Genomic DNA, 16,636 nt, shown 5'->3' on the forward strand with positions numbered 1-16,636 from the left:
TTTGTTTTCTTTCACAAAGAATCAAAATTTAAAATCCCGATGATCGCCCCCCCCCTTTTAACTCTACAATTATAACATTGCAGATGTGTTTTTGCTCACAGTCACTTTGAATGGGGTTTTCTCCTCCTCCCACTAGTATCTAAGTTTGGTGTTTGGCATTTTTTTTTTTTTTTTGCATACTGCCTTAACTATATTATTAGTGGCTGCATTATAGATGGCTCTCCTTTGTAATCTCCTGTGCAGGGACCCTCTTTTAAAACTATAATTTTTAAAAAATTATTTATTTAGGAGCAAGTTCAATTTATGACTAAAACTTATGCTGTGCTTCTTTCTTGCTTTTTAATTTAGTTCATTCAACTGATCACCTATTTTTTCCTTACTGGGGGATACTATAACATATGGTCAGAGGTGGTATTCAGCAGGTTCTGACTAGTTCTGGAGAACTGATAGTGGAAATTTTGAGTAGTTCGGAGAACCAGTAAATAACCACCTCTGACTGGCCCCACCCTCATCTATTCTCTGCCTCCCGACTCCCAGCTGATCAGGAGGAAATGGGGATTTTGCAGTAACCTTCCCCTGGAGTGGGGAGGAAATGGAGATTTTACAGTATCCTTCCCCTGCCACACACACCAAGCCACACCCACCAAGCCATGCTACACCCACCAAGCCACGCCCACAGAACTGGTAGTAAATTTTTTTGAATCCCACCACTGCATATGGTACATATGATATGGTAAGCATGCCCATTGCAGAGAAAATGACAATATTGCAACATAAAAACTGATATTAGAGAGCCTCGTTGGCACAGTGGTTAGAATGCAGTACTGCAGGTTACTTCTGCTGATTGACGGCTGCCTGCAATTTGGCAGTTCAAATCTCATCAGGCTCAAGGTTGACTCAGCCTTCCATCCTTCCGAGGTCAGTAAAATGAGGACCCAGACTATTGGTAGCAATATGCTGACTCTGTAAACTGCTTAGAGAGGGCTGTAAAGCACTGTGAAATGGTATATAAGTACTATTGTTATTAGAAGCTGCTGCCATTCAAGTGTCTGATCTTGCAATTAGCAGTGGTCCATGTCTCACTGTCATTTAGCCGCGTACATACAATTTTCCAAATTATTTGATCAATGTATTATACTGGAAACATAATGCCAAATTCTCATTTGATCTACTTATGAAAATGTGTAAATGAAAAATGTTCTTCTGTACTGACCCTTTAGCTAGAAATACTCTCTGAATGTGTTTTAAGAGATCCTTGATTTTGGCTATTTTACCAATAACTATACTCACAAGTTTCCTTTAAAGAAGAATTACCTATTGAAAACAAAGATTGACACAAGTATAAAGAATCAAGCTATTCAAATACTTTTTAAGTTTGAAAAATATGATTCATAAAGGTAACAATTACCTACATTTGCCTAAGACTAACTAGAAATGTGAGAATTCAGGACATGATTAAGCCTGCTTAAGTCTGGAAATAGATCAGTAAGGAAATTTGTTTTGTATCGAACTGAAAGATGGTAAAGCGTTTGGAAAGAGGAAAAAAAAGAGAGAAAAATGTAAGCACAAGGTCTTTATAGGGGGACAAATGTTCAAGATGCCACAAGCAGTTTCGTCTTCTGTTGATGTAGAGCAGGGGTGTCAAACTCCATTGCGTCACAAGCTGGATCATGTTGTATCGTGATATTTTTTACCTTTGTGGAGCCGGGGTGGGCATAGCCTGTGCGGGCCATATGCAGCCCATGGGCCGCCAGTTTAACAGGCCTGATATAGAGGATTACAGAAATGGACTTGAAAAAAAATAAGCAATAACTGTTGGGAAGATTTCAACAGGAAAATGGGAAGATGTGAGAAAGAAACTCAGATTGTTCCACCTTGATTTTCTTTGATTTAAGAGGGACAGAAGGAGCAACACTGTCAGGCTTTAAAGATTTTGTTGTTATGGCCTGTATCAATAAAGTGGATTTTTTAATATGTCTCTTGGTGCCTGTTTCTTGACCTGGCGTGCCTCAAAGGGGCTGACACTTGATATGCAAGCTTTAGCCAATATGATCATCTCAGCACCTGAATACTGTGATGACTTTAGCTGAAGCATTTTTGGCAGACAAACCTCCAAGCATTTAAGAAAGAGTTTGTTTTGGCAAATTTCTCTCTGTTCGGCGAATGTTTTATTTGAATTGTGATCTTTTTTTTCGTAAGATAATTACGTATCTCTGATTCTCTTTGGGACAATGTTACATGATTTAACACTACTGAAACTGGATGGGCTCTGAGGCAATCTTGGTTTGAAATGGGTACATCAAGCAACACTTGGAGAAGAGTGGATGTTGATTATTTGGTGTGTAACAGTTACACCCTTCCACCCAAACATTACAAAGGACAGGATTTCCCTTAGAGGAGGAAAGATTCTGACAAAGGTATAAGGAAATGTCTTTTCTATTGAATAAGGCTACAAAGAGAATTGCAAAAAGGTTTCATAAATACTTTTTCAACATGAATGTAGTTTAAGGAGAAATTCTAGTGACAAAAGCATTGCTTTTGGTGTTGGCATATGCTTTAATATGATGGATATATTAAATTATATTAACTTCAAACAGATTCAGCATGTCCCTTTACAGTTAGCATTTCACTTTCATGATCTTATTCAAGTACAGAGAATTTTGAGACAGATTTGAACAATTGCTCCTCTGTGTTTCTGTTCAGAATCAAAATTGAATATTTGCAGTAGATTTAAACCAGATTTTTTTTCCCTCAGGTCAGACTTATGTAACTTAGTACAATGTGCAAAAGATGGTAAGCATGGTTTTAAACCACTCATTGTTCGATTTCTATGAAGACTAGCTAGAAAGAATAGAGAAAATTGCTAATCTTTTCCCTGACCTGATAGAGGGGCTTTAGTTCTTATTTCTCTCTTTACTGTACCCTGGTAGATTAGCTGTTTCATGACAGCTGGGAAAAAGGCAGAATCTTGTGGAGCCTAACTCTTGGAAGAGTTAATGATGGTTTCCAATTTGCTATAACCTGGAAAATGACTGCTGGAAATAGAAAAATAAAAATGCAAAAATTAATAAATTCACTGTTAAAATAACAATGGCAGTGTGTGTATGCTGTTCTTAGTAGAAAATAAACATAGAATAAAAAGACAATTAACTATTGTTTCAATCAAAAGATTTTATTGTTGAAGTATCCAACTGTTTTTGCATGTACTTTGCTCTCCCACCCTTTTAGAACTGCTTTTTACAAAGAAACCATATTGATGGAACCGGCAATGTTTTTTAGAGACAGTGATTAAACTAATTATATAAATGTTGATAAATATTAAACCTGAAGAAATATTTTGCTTTCAGAATGAGTTTTTACCTAGCTTGACCATAAAAATTGAAACACTATGTTATGGTAACTATGGGGAGGTTACTATATTTCATATTAGAAAGAAAACTTAATTTAAAAAATACAATAAAATGACACAGTTAGAATGATTCAGAAGTTTCAGATATATTGAAAAAAGTTTCAGTAGTTATAGATATCTAAAAAAAGTAAAAAAAAAAGTCAGATTTCCTGAGAAAATAACTATGTTTCTCCCAAGTGTGTTGATAATTTACATATTTGATAGGGTAGAACTGTAGATGAAGAATTTCTCGACATTTCATCAAGAGTCTTAATAAGATTGATATACCTGGAGAGTATTAAGTATTTGACACTGAGTCCTAAAGGAAGCATCTTAATCATATAATAAAACCTTCATTTTAGTATAATATTTAGAATGGTGCTTATTTCAGTGATGTCACTGAAACAGCTAAGTTATCTTAAAATATGGTGGTGTAAAATTTTAAATGCACAGAGAGCTAATTATAAGTGCCATCTGTTAATTTTACTCCTTTTTTTGGCAAAGACTATCATGGAGATATTACATCCGACAAAATGTTATCCTTCAATTATGTACTTCAAACAAATACTTCATTTGTTCAGTAACCTTTTTTGTGTCACAAATACATGAAGTATGACAACTCTTAATGGAGAAATGTTTGTGAAATAGTGTTTCTTAGGACATAGTATTTTAAAGACATAGTATTTCAGCTGCAATAGCACTTTACAATAAAACAAAATGATTAAATCCTTCCTTCCTTCCTTCCTTCCTTCCTTCCTTCCTTCCTTCCTTCCTTCCTTCCTTCCCTCCCTCCCTCCCTCCCTCCCTCCCTCCCTCCCTTATTATGCTAACCTGCTCTTTAAATGTGCTTATTTTATCATTACTGAAAGTCAAATTTGCAAAGTTAAAATATACATTATATAAATCTGTCTTACTAGTCAGAGCAACTCCTGCACCACCTCTCCTTTTTGGTTTAACTGGGAGTGAGGGTATTCCCATGACAGCATCATCCTGAGTTGTTAGCAGCTATTTGTTGAGAGCATGCAGTGATTCTACTGGTCCAGCTCTGCTATTATGCATGCTAAGCACTACAGAGATACGTCTGTATGGAAAAAAAACAACAACCTTGAAGTATCCATCTGCTCATTTCTGCTACACTGCATTGATGTAAGATTACGCTAATCTCGTTGCTTGTCAGGACAGGTTAGTGAAAGCAGGCGTGTGGGTAAGATTTAGCTAGTCTGATTCTATGGAAGATTGTTGGCTGCTCCTGTACATGCCATGTTAAGTGTAGCAGAACGGGTTGATTATCAGCCAGCTTTTTGAGACTCAGTCAAAATGCTTTTGTATTTCTAGATTAAAAGTTGTTCTCTTTTTTAAAGTCACTTCCCCAAAACAAATGTATTCTTATCCTTCCATCCATCCAGTCTATTTTAGCCATTATCTACAATTATTCTTTGCTTGGTTTTGTTGTATATCTATTTTCTGCAATAAATAACAGACATATAGTTTCTGTAACTCTTGTGTGACAAAGAGGATCATCCATATTCCGTATTGTAAATTAACATCTCCACTCCCCACCAAATTTTTGTTATCAGGTTGAGATATTAGAAAGTTTTGTTGTTGTTACTGACTGACTGACTGACAGTTCTTAACCTTGCAGGTTGAACATCCCATCACAGAATGCATTACCGGTTTGGATCTGGTCCAAGAAATGATCCGTGTTGCTAAGGGATACCCTCTCAGGCACAAGCAGGCTGATATTCCCATCAACGGCTGGGCAGTTGAATGTCGAGTATATGCGGAGGTAAAAAATAACTCTTAGTAGCTGGAAGGAGAATTGCTGTAGAAGAAACTTGTTAGGTGTTGGGAGAAGCTAGGATTTCTTTTTATCTTCTTCTAATCCATGTGCATGAATGAAGTTTTTTTTTTCATTTTATAAAATTCTCTATGATCTAGAGAATAATATAATATATTGGAAAAAAGATTATAATGGTATTTCAACATTTTGTACAACTTTGCTTATTTATGAAAGCAAAGGCAATGTACTGAGCCCTTAAAAAATGGTCTGAAAAGAAAATGTGGTTGCTGTACATTTCCAGTAGATATTATAGACTATATATCTACTGTATAGTAGGCTTCATGGCTAAATATTATAACCAATAATAGTATTTTTAAAATCCCTTTTTATTTGGAATTGATCAAGTTAACTTTTATAAACTGCCACTGGGATTTGAAAGCAAAAGTAGAAGTTGTTTTCTATTTTAAAGTCATTGTTAGAATGATTTGTTCAGTTGTCTTTATATTGGATAACACATGTTATTTTATGTTTTTCCCCTGTTTCCTCTTTTCCTCTGAGTGTTCTTCAAATACAACTTACATGACTGAGGATTTGAATACAATAATACATACAATACATACAATAATTATCCACATGTTTGGATAATTCAGTGCAAATTGCCTTTATACTGGGATGCATGCCTTAAATTTAACAGTGCTATTAATTTATACAGGGTATAATCCTGAAAACCCTGAGTCTTGTGTACAATTCCAGAAGTACTTGTCTGCAGAGTATTACTGTGTGTGTGTGCGTGCGCGCGCACACGTGTGAGCGTGAATGTGGTGAACTGTGCTCTTAGCTTGCCCCCTAGTATTGTGCTTTCTTTTAGAAAGGTTGCCCTTGCTTTAATAAAGGCACAGCAGGAAGTTTTTAGCTTTAACAAATCGTCCATGACTTGAATAGAAGAAGCAATTTCATAACCCTACTAAAATAAGTCATTTTGAGAACAAAATATAGTTGGTCCATATTTAAAGTGGAGGAAATGCTTAGTTTCCCAGTGGCTTAACCTTGCTTCCTGTGCTTTGTCTTACAAAGTTAATACCACTCTGTGTTTTGAATTTCATTTCAGGACCCTTACAAATCTTTTGGTCTGCCCTCTGTTGGCAGATTGTCTCAATACGAAGAGCCCCTGCATGTCCCAAATGTAAGTAATTCTGATGTTTTATTATTTCTTATTTTCAAAGCATGAAGAATTCATAGATTTCATAGTGTTTTGCAGATTTAGAAGAGTTCAGGACTTCTTAAGGCTAGTTGTCCTAAACTATTTCTATAAACCAAGGAGGAATGTAGTTAATTATATTAATTAGTGGTAATTAGAAATTAATTTACAAACCCAAACAAACAAACAAACAAACAAACAAACCCCCAAACACCATATATACTGGGATGTACATCTAAATAAACTCAACCATTCTACATAGACATTCTTTAAAGTGTTGGACTAACTATAACATAATTCTGGCTTTTATAATGGAATACTTCTCTTTCTTTAGATCTGAAGCTTTTTAAAAGATGAAAGGCAATTTTCTATACATAATGAAAAGTGCTTTTATTATACTGTACAAAGTTTTTTTTTTGAGTTCTTGTTTAATTGGTTGTTACACAAAGGGCAAGTGCATTTCTGTTCTTCAAAGTAGCCAAAATATTGGGTACATAAGCATGGAATGGTGTTGGCTTTGTGATACTGCTGTAAACACGATTATTTACCAATATTAGTTACATGGGGGAAACGTTATACTCCTGAATTTTAAATTTGGTGAAACTGAATATAGGATTTATTTAATTTCTAAAATTGTTTTTGCTTGTATGATTCCTAAAGAAGTTTGACACTTTGGGGGGGGGGCTTCTTTAAGAATTCAAGCTGTGTTTAAAAGCAGAAATACAACATATAAAGGTTTAGTAAATTCTATATAATATTAAATGGAAGATTTAAAACACACACACACACACACACATGTTACAGAATGTGTCTTAATCACTTTTAATTAAAACCAAATGAACTAAGGAAGAATTTCCAGTAATTACTCTGGGGGTGGGTTGAGGCTTTTCACCATGGTGTAATAGCTAACAGGATGTCAAATATTTTGCCCTTGCAAGTTTTTGCAATTTGCAATATTCCGAACATGAGACCTGTTGAAAGTACAAGTGATAATGGACAAACTCTACCTCCTATGGTCTTTGTCCCACCAAATCTTTCTTCAATTAATGCTGCAGCAGGAGTTTTATGTAATAACATTTGCACTTATGAGCCATCCAGAGAAAGGAAAAAACAATTAAAATACCTTAAATGTTCTGCTTACTGCTGTTATTTGCTTGTGCGAATGTTGCATGTCAGCTAAATGGATCACAAAATAGATAAAGTGATTGGGTGCAAGAGAGTGCATGCTAAGCTTTGTCTATCATTATTGCTGGGAGCAATCAAATTGATGCCAGCAGGACAGTAGATGCGTTGACAGCTGTAATTATGTATCTCCATGGTGATCACTTTTGGCCTGTCATGGAGGCCTGCAAGTCCCCTCCTTTGCAAGCATTTAATCAGATTGGGCTGTCACTTGTCAGGTAGACATGGTGGGTTGGGAGCTGTGCTTAGGGGAGAGGTGAATTGAAAATGAAGGGTGGGAGATGCCTGATAGATTCACATGCTCCATCATGATACTAAGGAAAGAAATTTTAATTATGTTGGACGCCTAAGAGTAATGATTTTTTGAGGATTTCATATGAAGTGCCTGGGCCTTTCCCTTTTGGTGTGCTCTCACCACTGTGTTAAAATAGCACTTTTTTTTTTTTTTTGCAAATTGTGTTGGTTTATTTTGTTTTTCTTTTTATAAGCAGCAGGGCACATTTGAAATTAAGAGAATATTCTGTCAGTTGTATGGGTCCTATAAATTTATGGAAATAGTACAGTAAAACATTTCTTTGCATTTCTCTTATAAAGATTAATCGTTTCTTCTATTTCCAAAATTGACCAAAATAGAATTATTTGCTGAAAGAGAAAGGTATAGTCAGAGAGATCTAGTGATTAAAGTACCAGACTAGAAACCAAGAAACTCTGAGTTCTAATCCTGTCTTAGGCAAGAAAGCCAGTCATCCTTTCTCAGCCCAACCCACTCACAGGATTGTTGTGGGGAAAATAGGAAGAGGGAATATTACTAGGTATGTTTGCTACCTTGAGTCATTTATAAAAATAATAATGGCAGGATATAAATAAACATTAAATAAATAAAAATAGTGCAGAAGTACAGTTCTGTTCAGTGATTAAAACTTCAGACTTGCAATGGTCATGAAATGATTTTTTTGGTTTAATATATAGAGCTTATATGTATATTATATATATAATATATGTATATAATATATATATATAATATGTATATATGTATATGTATGTATGTGTGTATATATATATATATATATATATATATATATATATATATATATATATATATATATATATATATATATATTATTATATATATATAGGACACGGCAGCTCAGTGGCTAAGACCCTGAGCTTGTCGATCGAAAGGTCAGCAGTTCAGTGGTTCGAATCCCTAGTGCTGCATAACGAGGTGAGCTCCTGTTACTTGTCCCAACTTCTGCCAACCTAGCAGTTTGAAAGAACATAAAAAATGCAAGTAGAAAAATAGGGACCACTTTTGGTGGGAAGGTGACAGCGTTCCATGCTCCTTTGGTGTTTAGTCATGCCGGCCACATGACCATGGAGATGTCTTCGGACAGCGCTGGCTCTTTGGCAGAGATGAGCACCGTCCCCTAGAGTCGGGAACGACTAGCACATATGTGCGAGGGGAACCTTTACCTTTTTAATAGAGCTTATGTAAGGGGCCAGGCTTGCCACAAATGAAGTAACAAGACATACATACCCTTGTTTATATGCACTCATTTTTTAAGACCCATGGCAACAAATACTTAAAGCAGTGTTCCTCATTATAGGAAATTACCAGCTATGCATGTTTAAGAACCTAAGCAATGCCCTGCTGGCTTAGATCTCTGGCCCATTTAGTCGTCCAGCAAGTTCTTCTCAAGCGGGCAACCAAATGCAGAAGGAAACCTAGTAGTCTCCCAGCTGAAAGTCTTCAGAGGCAGTCAGAATGCCATCAAGGCTAATTCAGCTTTCCAAAGGTATAACTAATTCAAATGATTGCTGCCACTTTGTTGCATAACAAATCTTGTTTCATGAGGAAATATATTTCTTTCTTTTTAGGTTACTCTGGCTTCCTTTTTAATTCTTTAGTTTAGAATTTTTGAAGAGATATGTTTATATTGGAAAATTACTTTGTTCCCTTCCTTGTTTTGTTCTTCAAAATTTAATTTTTATGCATATATTTTGTGGTGATGCAGAATTTTGAAAGTTAGTTTCCTTTCAAACCTCAGTAGTTGTGCTTGCATATTTTCTTCTCTCCTGTGGAATGAGGATAGCTAAAATCATTGTTTTGATGACTGGGCATTTCTAAGGCATCTTGTTTGTTTTCTAAAGAAGGTGCTTGACAGTTGCTGTTTGAATTAAGAAGCCTGCATTAGTAAATGTGTAATTATAAAGCACAATTCATCTTTTTTTTTTTTTCATCATGAAAGAATGTGATGCAGTTTTCATAGAGTAAAGCCTATTAGGACATGTCATTTGGATAATAAAGTCATCAGTGTGACCTCATGTGGATATTGTAGACAAGAGGTTCTACATCTGGTCCCTTGATAATTGCCTAAATTAAAATCTAAAAGCCTAACAGCCGTTGGGTTGACCTCTTTCTGCCTTGTTGCAGACAGATGAACTGCTGTTTTATTACAAAAAATTCTTTTCCCCAGGTGAAGATTGAAAGGACTTTCTAAGCTGCTTCCTTTCCTCAGCCCTCCAAACCCAAATGCAATATTTTGTGTTATATCTCTTTCACCTTTAATTTTTCTTCTCAAAATTATCAGAGACTCTTAAATTATCTTATTTTTTAAAAAGAAAAGTCTTATTTGTTTCAGTTAACATGCTTTACAAATTTCAAAAACATCAAGGATTAGTTATTTAATAATTAATATTTATTTTTAATGTGCAGCCTGGTAAAAAGTAAATAGATTAAAATTATATTAATTAATGATACTAAGTTTCATTGGTTAATTAACAGTTACCAAAATCTTCAAACAGTTCAGTAGTTGCCAGAGTCTTGTATGTATGCGTGTGCGTGCGTGTGTGCACACATGCCTTCATATGTCAATGTATTTATCTTCCCCATCCAGTCCATGAAACTTAAAAAAAACCTATTTAAAACTGTAACCTTGCAGAACATAACTGCAAAAAAACTCTCTGAATGTCAATAGAATTGCATATTTGAGAAAAATGCATAGGTTTCAGATGAGAGTGAAACAGAGAAGGAAATGGTTGCCTTTATGAAAGTTAGAAACCAAGAATTAATAGAAGCTAGTTTATCAGCTTTAAAGTTTCTTTTTGGTATACCTGAGCATTCTTCTGGAGTAGTAAAATCCTGGGTGTTGTAAGATATACATAATACCATTACAGAACAAAAATATTTTTTTGCGCAAGATGTTGGTAAAATCAATAACTACAAACATGTTTTATGGCAGTGGTGAATTCCCAAGTGGAGGATTTAAGACTTAAATATCAAAATACAGAGAAAACATTTGTGGAAACTTTGTCTATGGTCCATTGCAATAAATGCAACATTCAAAGAAAAGAGTAATGGTCACGCTTACTACTATTAATAATAACTAACCCCAACCTCCTCCTATTATAAAACTAATTTATCTCAATTTGTTTTAGGTTCGTGTTGACAGTGGCATACAGCAAGGAAGTGAAATCAGTATTTATTATGATCCCATGATTTCAAAAGTAAGTTATTTTTTATCTATTGAAATACACATGCTCTTTTTGAAAATGAGTGTATATTGAAAAGTGTAATTTCCTCATAGGAAAGCTAAAGAGGTTCCTTCTTTTGATAAAACCTTTGCTATAGTGATCCATTGAAAGTATGTAATTATTTTATACCTCTTGAAATGTACTTTTGTTTTATTCTGTATGGTAATAGGATACCATTTTAGTAGAATATGTATGTCATGATATAACATTGTTTCAGGAATGTCGTTATTTAAGAAATAGTTTTATTTTGGAATACAAAAATCTTATATTTGTGTTACTACAAACTTCTAAAATATCCTTCTGAAAAGATGAGAATTAAAATTAGGCAATTCATCACAGTGTTTTGTGAGCATAAATCTTTTTGTTTTAGCTTTCAGCTTTAGTAGGGACAATAGTGACATCTGAGTTAACTATGTTTTACACTTTTTAAGTCAAAGTAAAAACCAGTCTTTACTAGCCCATTTTCTTTATGTCTTTGACCAAGACACAATTAAACCTGAATATTTCTAATAAACTATTAATTCCTATTTATCTAAATTGGGACATTATGATAACAAGGTTCTGAAAAGTCATAATATTGAATCATGATTGTTTTCACAACTAGTTTGTTTTGTAATAATAATTGAAGCTTGCTACTTTGTAAGAGCACTAGTTCGAGCTTTCCATTCTTAATTGAAAGGTGGAAAAAACTAATTCTTATTCTGATTAATTATCTCAAGTTGTGGCATCCTGACCTTCGATGTTTAACCTGAAGATGCTTAAACTATAGTAGAATGAACTACTAATACTTGTAGACTCACAAACCTCATGGCTTCTAGTTTATTTTAAAAGGATTAAAATCTATCTTGTTTTTGTTAGTGACTGTATACTGGATACAAACCTCAATTTCTTATTAACATTGGCGTATTAAATCCATTCCTTTAACTATGCCTGAAATTGGATGTTTCAAAATTAATTAATTGGACAAGGTTTGGTTATCACAACAAGAAGTAGCTAATTTGAAACAGAAGGAAAATATTCTGATTATTTTTTTCATAGATAGGCTGGGTGAAAAAGAAGCCTGCTATATCAGGCCTAGGCCCATTGTAGTCCTACAAGTTGTTTCCCATAGCAGCCAAATTAGAGTAAAGTGGTCTCAGACAAGAGGTAGAGGTGTACTTCTTCTCACTATTTACCCTTTACAGTTAGTATTTGGAGGCATATTACCTAAGACAGGAGTAATATTGCACCTTCAACAGTAAAAATCCTTATTTGATGCCCACAAATGTATCCTTACTCTTTTTAAAGCCATTAAAATTATTGGCTATTACAAGATTTTTGTAATGAATTTCACAGGTTTGTTTGTTATTAATTCAATTGAAATGGCTGCCCATCTCATCAAAGGGGTTCTGGGTGGCTAACACAAAATAACTACCAATCCCCCCCCCACCTATATAAAATCTTTAGTGGCAGCTGGGATAAAACCCAGGTTAATATGTATGTACTGTATAAGAAAGTTCAATATTTCCTTCCAGCTAGTTTAATTAAATGACTCTTGGTTCTTATATTGTGAGAGAGGAAGAAAAGTTCTCTGTCCACTTTCAATTCCTTGCATGATTTTATACGCTTCAAATACTACCCTTTTCGTGTTCTTTTCCTAAACTAAGTGGTGTCAGCTTTTCTAGCCTTTTCTCACAGGATTAGAGTTTTCTAATTATTTTGGCTACTCTTTTCTGTACTTTTTTCATTATATGTGTTACATCACTGTATTATATCATTTTTCAGCTGTGGCAAACAGAACTGCACATGGTATTCCAAGTGCAAACATACTGTAACTTCATAGAAGGTCATCACATTGTAGGCAGTTTCATTTCAACCCTTTTCTAATAATCAATAGCCATCAGATCTGGCTTTTGGACAACTACTGAAAACTGAGTGAACATCTCAGTGGAGTTAGCTACTATAGTTTCAATGACATTTTCCTAATTAGTGACACAGATTATTAGAATAAATGTGAAATTGTCTTGCCTCAGTGTGCATCCATTTATACTTATTTAAGTGCATGTTCAACATTTTTCTAGCTTAAAAAGAGCCTTCAATATATTGTCATAATCACTTTTTGTTTCATATCCTTAATTACTTGGTATTATTTCCAGTCTGGGCAGCTTGCTGGTCACTCTTAAGTCAATATCATGTATGAATAACTTTAAAAATATTGGTTCCAGTGTAGGTCCTTAAAGTCCTTGCCTGTATTGAAACTATTGATTACTTATCTTTATTCTTTAGTTTCTAATTATTTCATGCACACTAATTAGAATAGACCCTTGTTGTATGCTGCTCATTGTAAATTCTCTGAAGAACCCTTGCTGAGAAACTTTGTGAAAAGCCTTTTGAAAATCCAGGATACTGTATGGATAACACACTTATATTCACACACCTATTGACCCTCTCAAAAAAGAACGTAAAAGGTGACAAGGCAAGATTTACCTTTGCAAAATCCATGCTGCTTTGCCTTCATCTGTTTTGCTATGCTATTTCCCCAAAATTTATATTAAGGGAAGAGGCATTAAACATGTTCCTCAAGGTATCCTACACTACTGCTTATTACTGCAATTTGGTTAATTGTTCCAATTCACATCCTGAAAAAGTCAGTAGACATTTAGGTATATGCTTTGTATAATTTGTAGTGAAGACATATGTAAAGAATTCATTCAAGTTTTCCTTAATGTTTCTTACCATTTGCTCTTTAAATTCTTTTTACTGCCAAAGTTAATTTTCCCTTTTTTCTTGTTGTAATAGATTTTCTACTTTCCAGCAGAAAACTTTACAGAAGTTTATTCTGTAACACAAAACTGTAATAGAAGATTTTCCAGAGAGTTATGTTGGTCTTTTCTTTAGTATGGTTGATACTTCTTTGTATTGTAGAGTACATTTCAGCTGAACCTCATTACCTTATTTTTCAGTTGTTCTCTAGCCATTATAATTCAAAGCATCTCTCTCTCTTGTTTCTGGTTTCTTTTATTTCAATCATCTCTATTTTGAGAACTTTCACCATTTGTATTCAAATATGATTGTGTTTGTGCCTAATTAACAACTTCCATTACATACTAAAGTTAGCTATAACACCATTGTGATTGGAATTCCTTATTGGCTTTACAATATTTTGCAGTAGTGCACAAACACCAATTAAGATTTAATTTAGAATTACCTCTTCTTTGGCTTTTTTCAAGATCAATTATCCTAAGGCACAGAATTTGATATTTGCTAATTTTATTATTTTTGTACTCAAGTTACATGTATTGAAGACATCTGCAATTGAGCAGCAAATTACCAATTTCTTTGGAAGTGTTGAAAAGGAAGTAATCTCTCAGGAGAAGAAAATAGAACTAGCAAAACTTTTGATCTAACAAATTAGTGAAGACAATATAATATATGAAAGTGGGGGAAATCCCGATAGATTTTCAGTTGAATGGAACAGAATTTTTATAGATATATTAATAGCTATATTATTAGGGGTATATAATAAATAATGTAATCTTTCTATATTTCTCCTATCATTTTATGTGACCTGTATTACAGTATAGGAAAGACCTTCCTGGGTGTGCAAGCTACAGATTAGAATCTTGGCTCACAGTGGATGTTTAATTGCAATACAATCCAGGTAGCCACAGAAAGTAATACCATTGATAATTCCCCATCTTGATTTGGATTTATAAAAAATAGACAAGCATCTGATAATAACTATTCTAGATAAATGAGTACCGATAGAAAAGAATATTTGTAGCTCAGAGTTGAACTTTGGGGTTCTTGGTACTCTCTGTGTTTGGTGGTTATCTTGCAGATATTTCATAGTATATAAAAATAAGAGGAAACCTCACTCCCTTCTAGCACTGATGATGTTACCTGGCCTGATAATGAAATGTCTACAAGAAAACCACCAAGCTCAGAAAGCACCTATATGTTGTGTACCTTTTTAAATGTGGTTCAGCCATATTTTCTGTATGATATTCCCAGTGTTTATTGGTAGGATGGGATCATTGATAATACCCTAATTTTATTTTAAGTACACACACAAATTTAAAAAATCCCTTTCTCTTCCAGTCTCAATCTAACAGCATCAGTATCACTGCCAGTCCATTTTGTTTTTTGCTGTCCAACTACGAACTGCACCCCTCAAAAAAGTTGGGATTGGGTTTTTTTATTGTTTTATCATATGAGTGGTCAGAAATCATGTAGCTATCGATTCTATAGATGAGAGTTTGTCAAAAGTTAATAAATGGTCTCATAAAATTACCAGATGTAGTGTGATGTAGGAGTCTGCTTGAATTGCACCCTGGCAGTGCTGAGAGAAAAAGCTAGAAACATGTATATAACTTATGTTTTGGATATCAGATTCCTAATTTAGAATAAGATTTATGGACAGAGCATGCAGTGAGGGTTGTATGTTGTCATGCCTTCATTTGGCAAAGATACTAAACAAAATTCTGACTTAACAGAAATCATAAAGGTTGAGGAATGAACGTATGTATTGAAACTTAATAATATTAAAAAGGAATTGTGAAATAGGCAGCATGTTTGAGACAATATTTTGGTTGTTATAGAGTTCATTTTTTTAATGTGTGTTTTAGCTGATCACCTATGGATCCAACAGAAATGAAGCTTTGCAAAGAATGGAAGAAGCCTTGGATAATTATGTTATAAGAGGTAAATTACAAATATAATTTTTCTAGGTATCATGGCTTATTTAACTATCTTAAATCTTTTAGTTTAGATCTCTTTTAAGAGAGTTTAAGCTAGCTTTATGAAGTTATGTTATATGCTACTTATATTGGTTCTAATGTTTTATAATATTATATGTTTATTATCATTCTGGTCAATGGCTTCCTTCCTTCCAAAATGGAACAATTCTGGAGTACAAACGTGTAAATGAAGGATTAATCTCATTGCATCTGCAGTAACACAATTAGATATTCAGATATTTTCTGTATAAGGACAATTGAGTCTAGTAAGCTTGAAATATTTTTTGTCAAATAAAGCATTATTTAAAATATAGATTTTTATTGATAAACATATCTTCTCATTGTCTACAAGAATTCAAATTAATTCTTTTTCCTCTCAGTTGTTGAAATTTAAGTATTAAATTGTTTCATCACTAACAATATTTTATTAAGCAAAATTGGAAGGATGTTTCCATAGGATTTATTAATTGCCTGTAATAGATTAGGTATTTCTAAGACTCAAAATGTTGCAAGCCAGGCTGGCATGTTAGTAGGTGTTGTAAATACTGCTGTTGATCCATATGAGGCAAACAACATTTGCACTGAAGTGAAAATTGATTTAAAAATTGTCATTTTCTTCTATTAATTAATCTAAAGTATAAATCCCAGTTTCCAACCAATTTTTTCATATAATTACTTCATAGTATCAAAGCATGAGAAAAACGACCAAAATAATCCCTTTCCAGAGATAATGTACTTATGTTTGAATTTATCTAATGGTGAATAAGATGCTATTTTGACATCAAGAGAGTCCAGCTAGGTCAATTTTGCAAATATTTCACAACAATATTTTTAAT

The 16,636-nt window shown here is 33.9% G+C and overlaps 1 protein-coding gene across 3 annotated transcripts in view; it reads left to right on the forward strand.

Annotated features, from left to right (window-relative positions):
- The window catches only part of PCCA (propionyl-CoA carboxylase subunit alpha), a 233,271-nt gene that overhangs the window by 87,925 nt on the left and 128,710 nt on the right, over positions 1 to 16,636 (forward strand). For all 3 annotated transcript variants that reach the window (XM_060686585.2, XM_060686586.2, XM_034418252.3), the window contains 4 exons: positions 5,031 to 5,174; positions 6,277 to 6,351; positions 10,987 to 11,055; positions 15,690 to 15,765. In XM_060686585.2, the coding sequence (XP_060542568.2) occupies positions 5,031 to 5,174; positions 6,277 to 6,351; positions 10,987 to 11,055; positions 15,690 to 15,765 (364 nt within the window). The remainder of the gene's footprint in view (positions 1 to 5,030; positions 5,175 to 6,276; positions 6,352 to 10,986; positions 11,056 to 15,689; positions 15,766 to 16,636) is intronic.

This window comes from Pantherophis guttatus, chromosome 5 (genome assembly GCF_059756535.1).
Source record: "Pantherophis guttatus breed Tessera chromosome 5, ASM5975653v1, whole genome shotgun sequence".
NCBI classification, from domain to species: Eukaryota; Metazoa; Chordata; class Lepidosauria; order Squamata; family Colubridae; genus Pantherophis; species Pantherophis guttatus.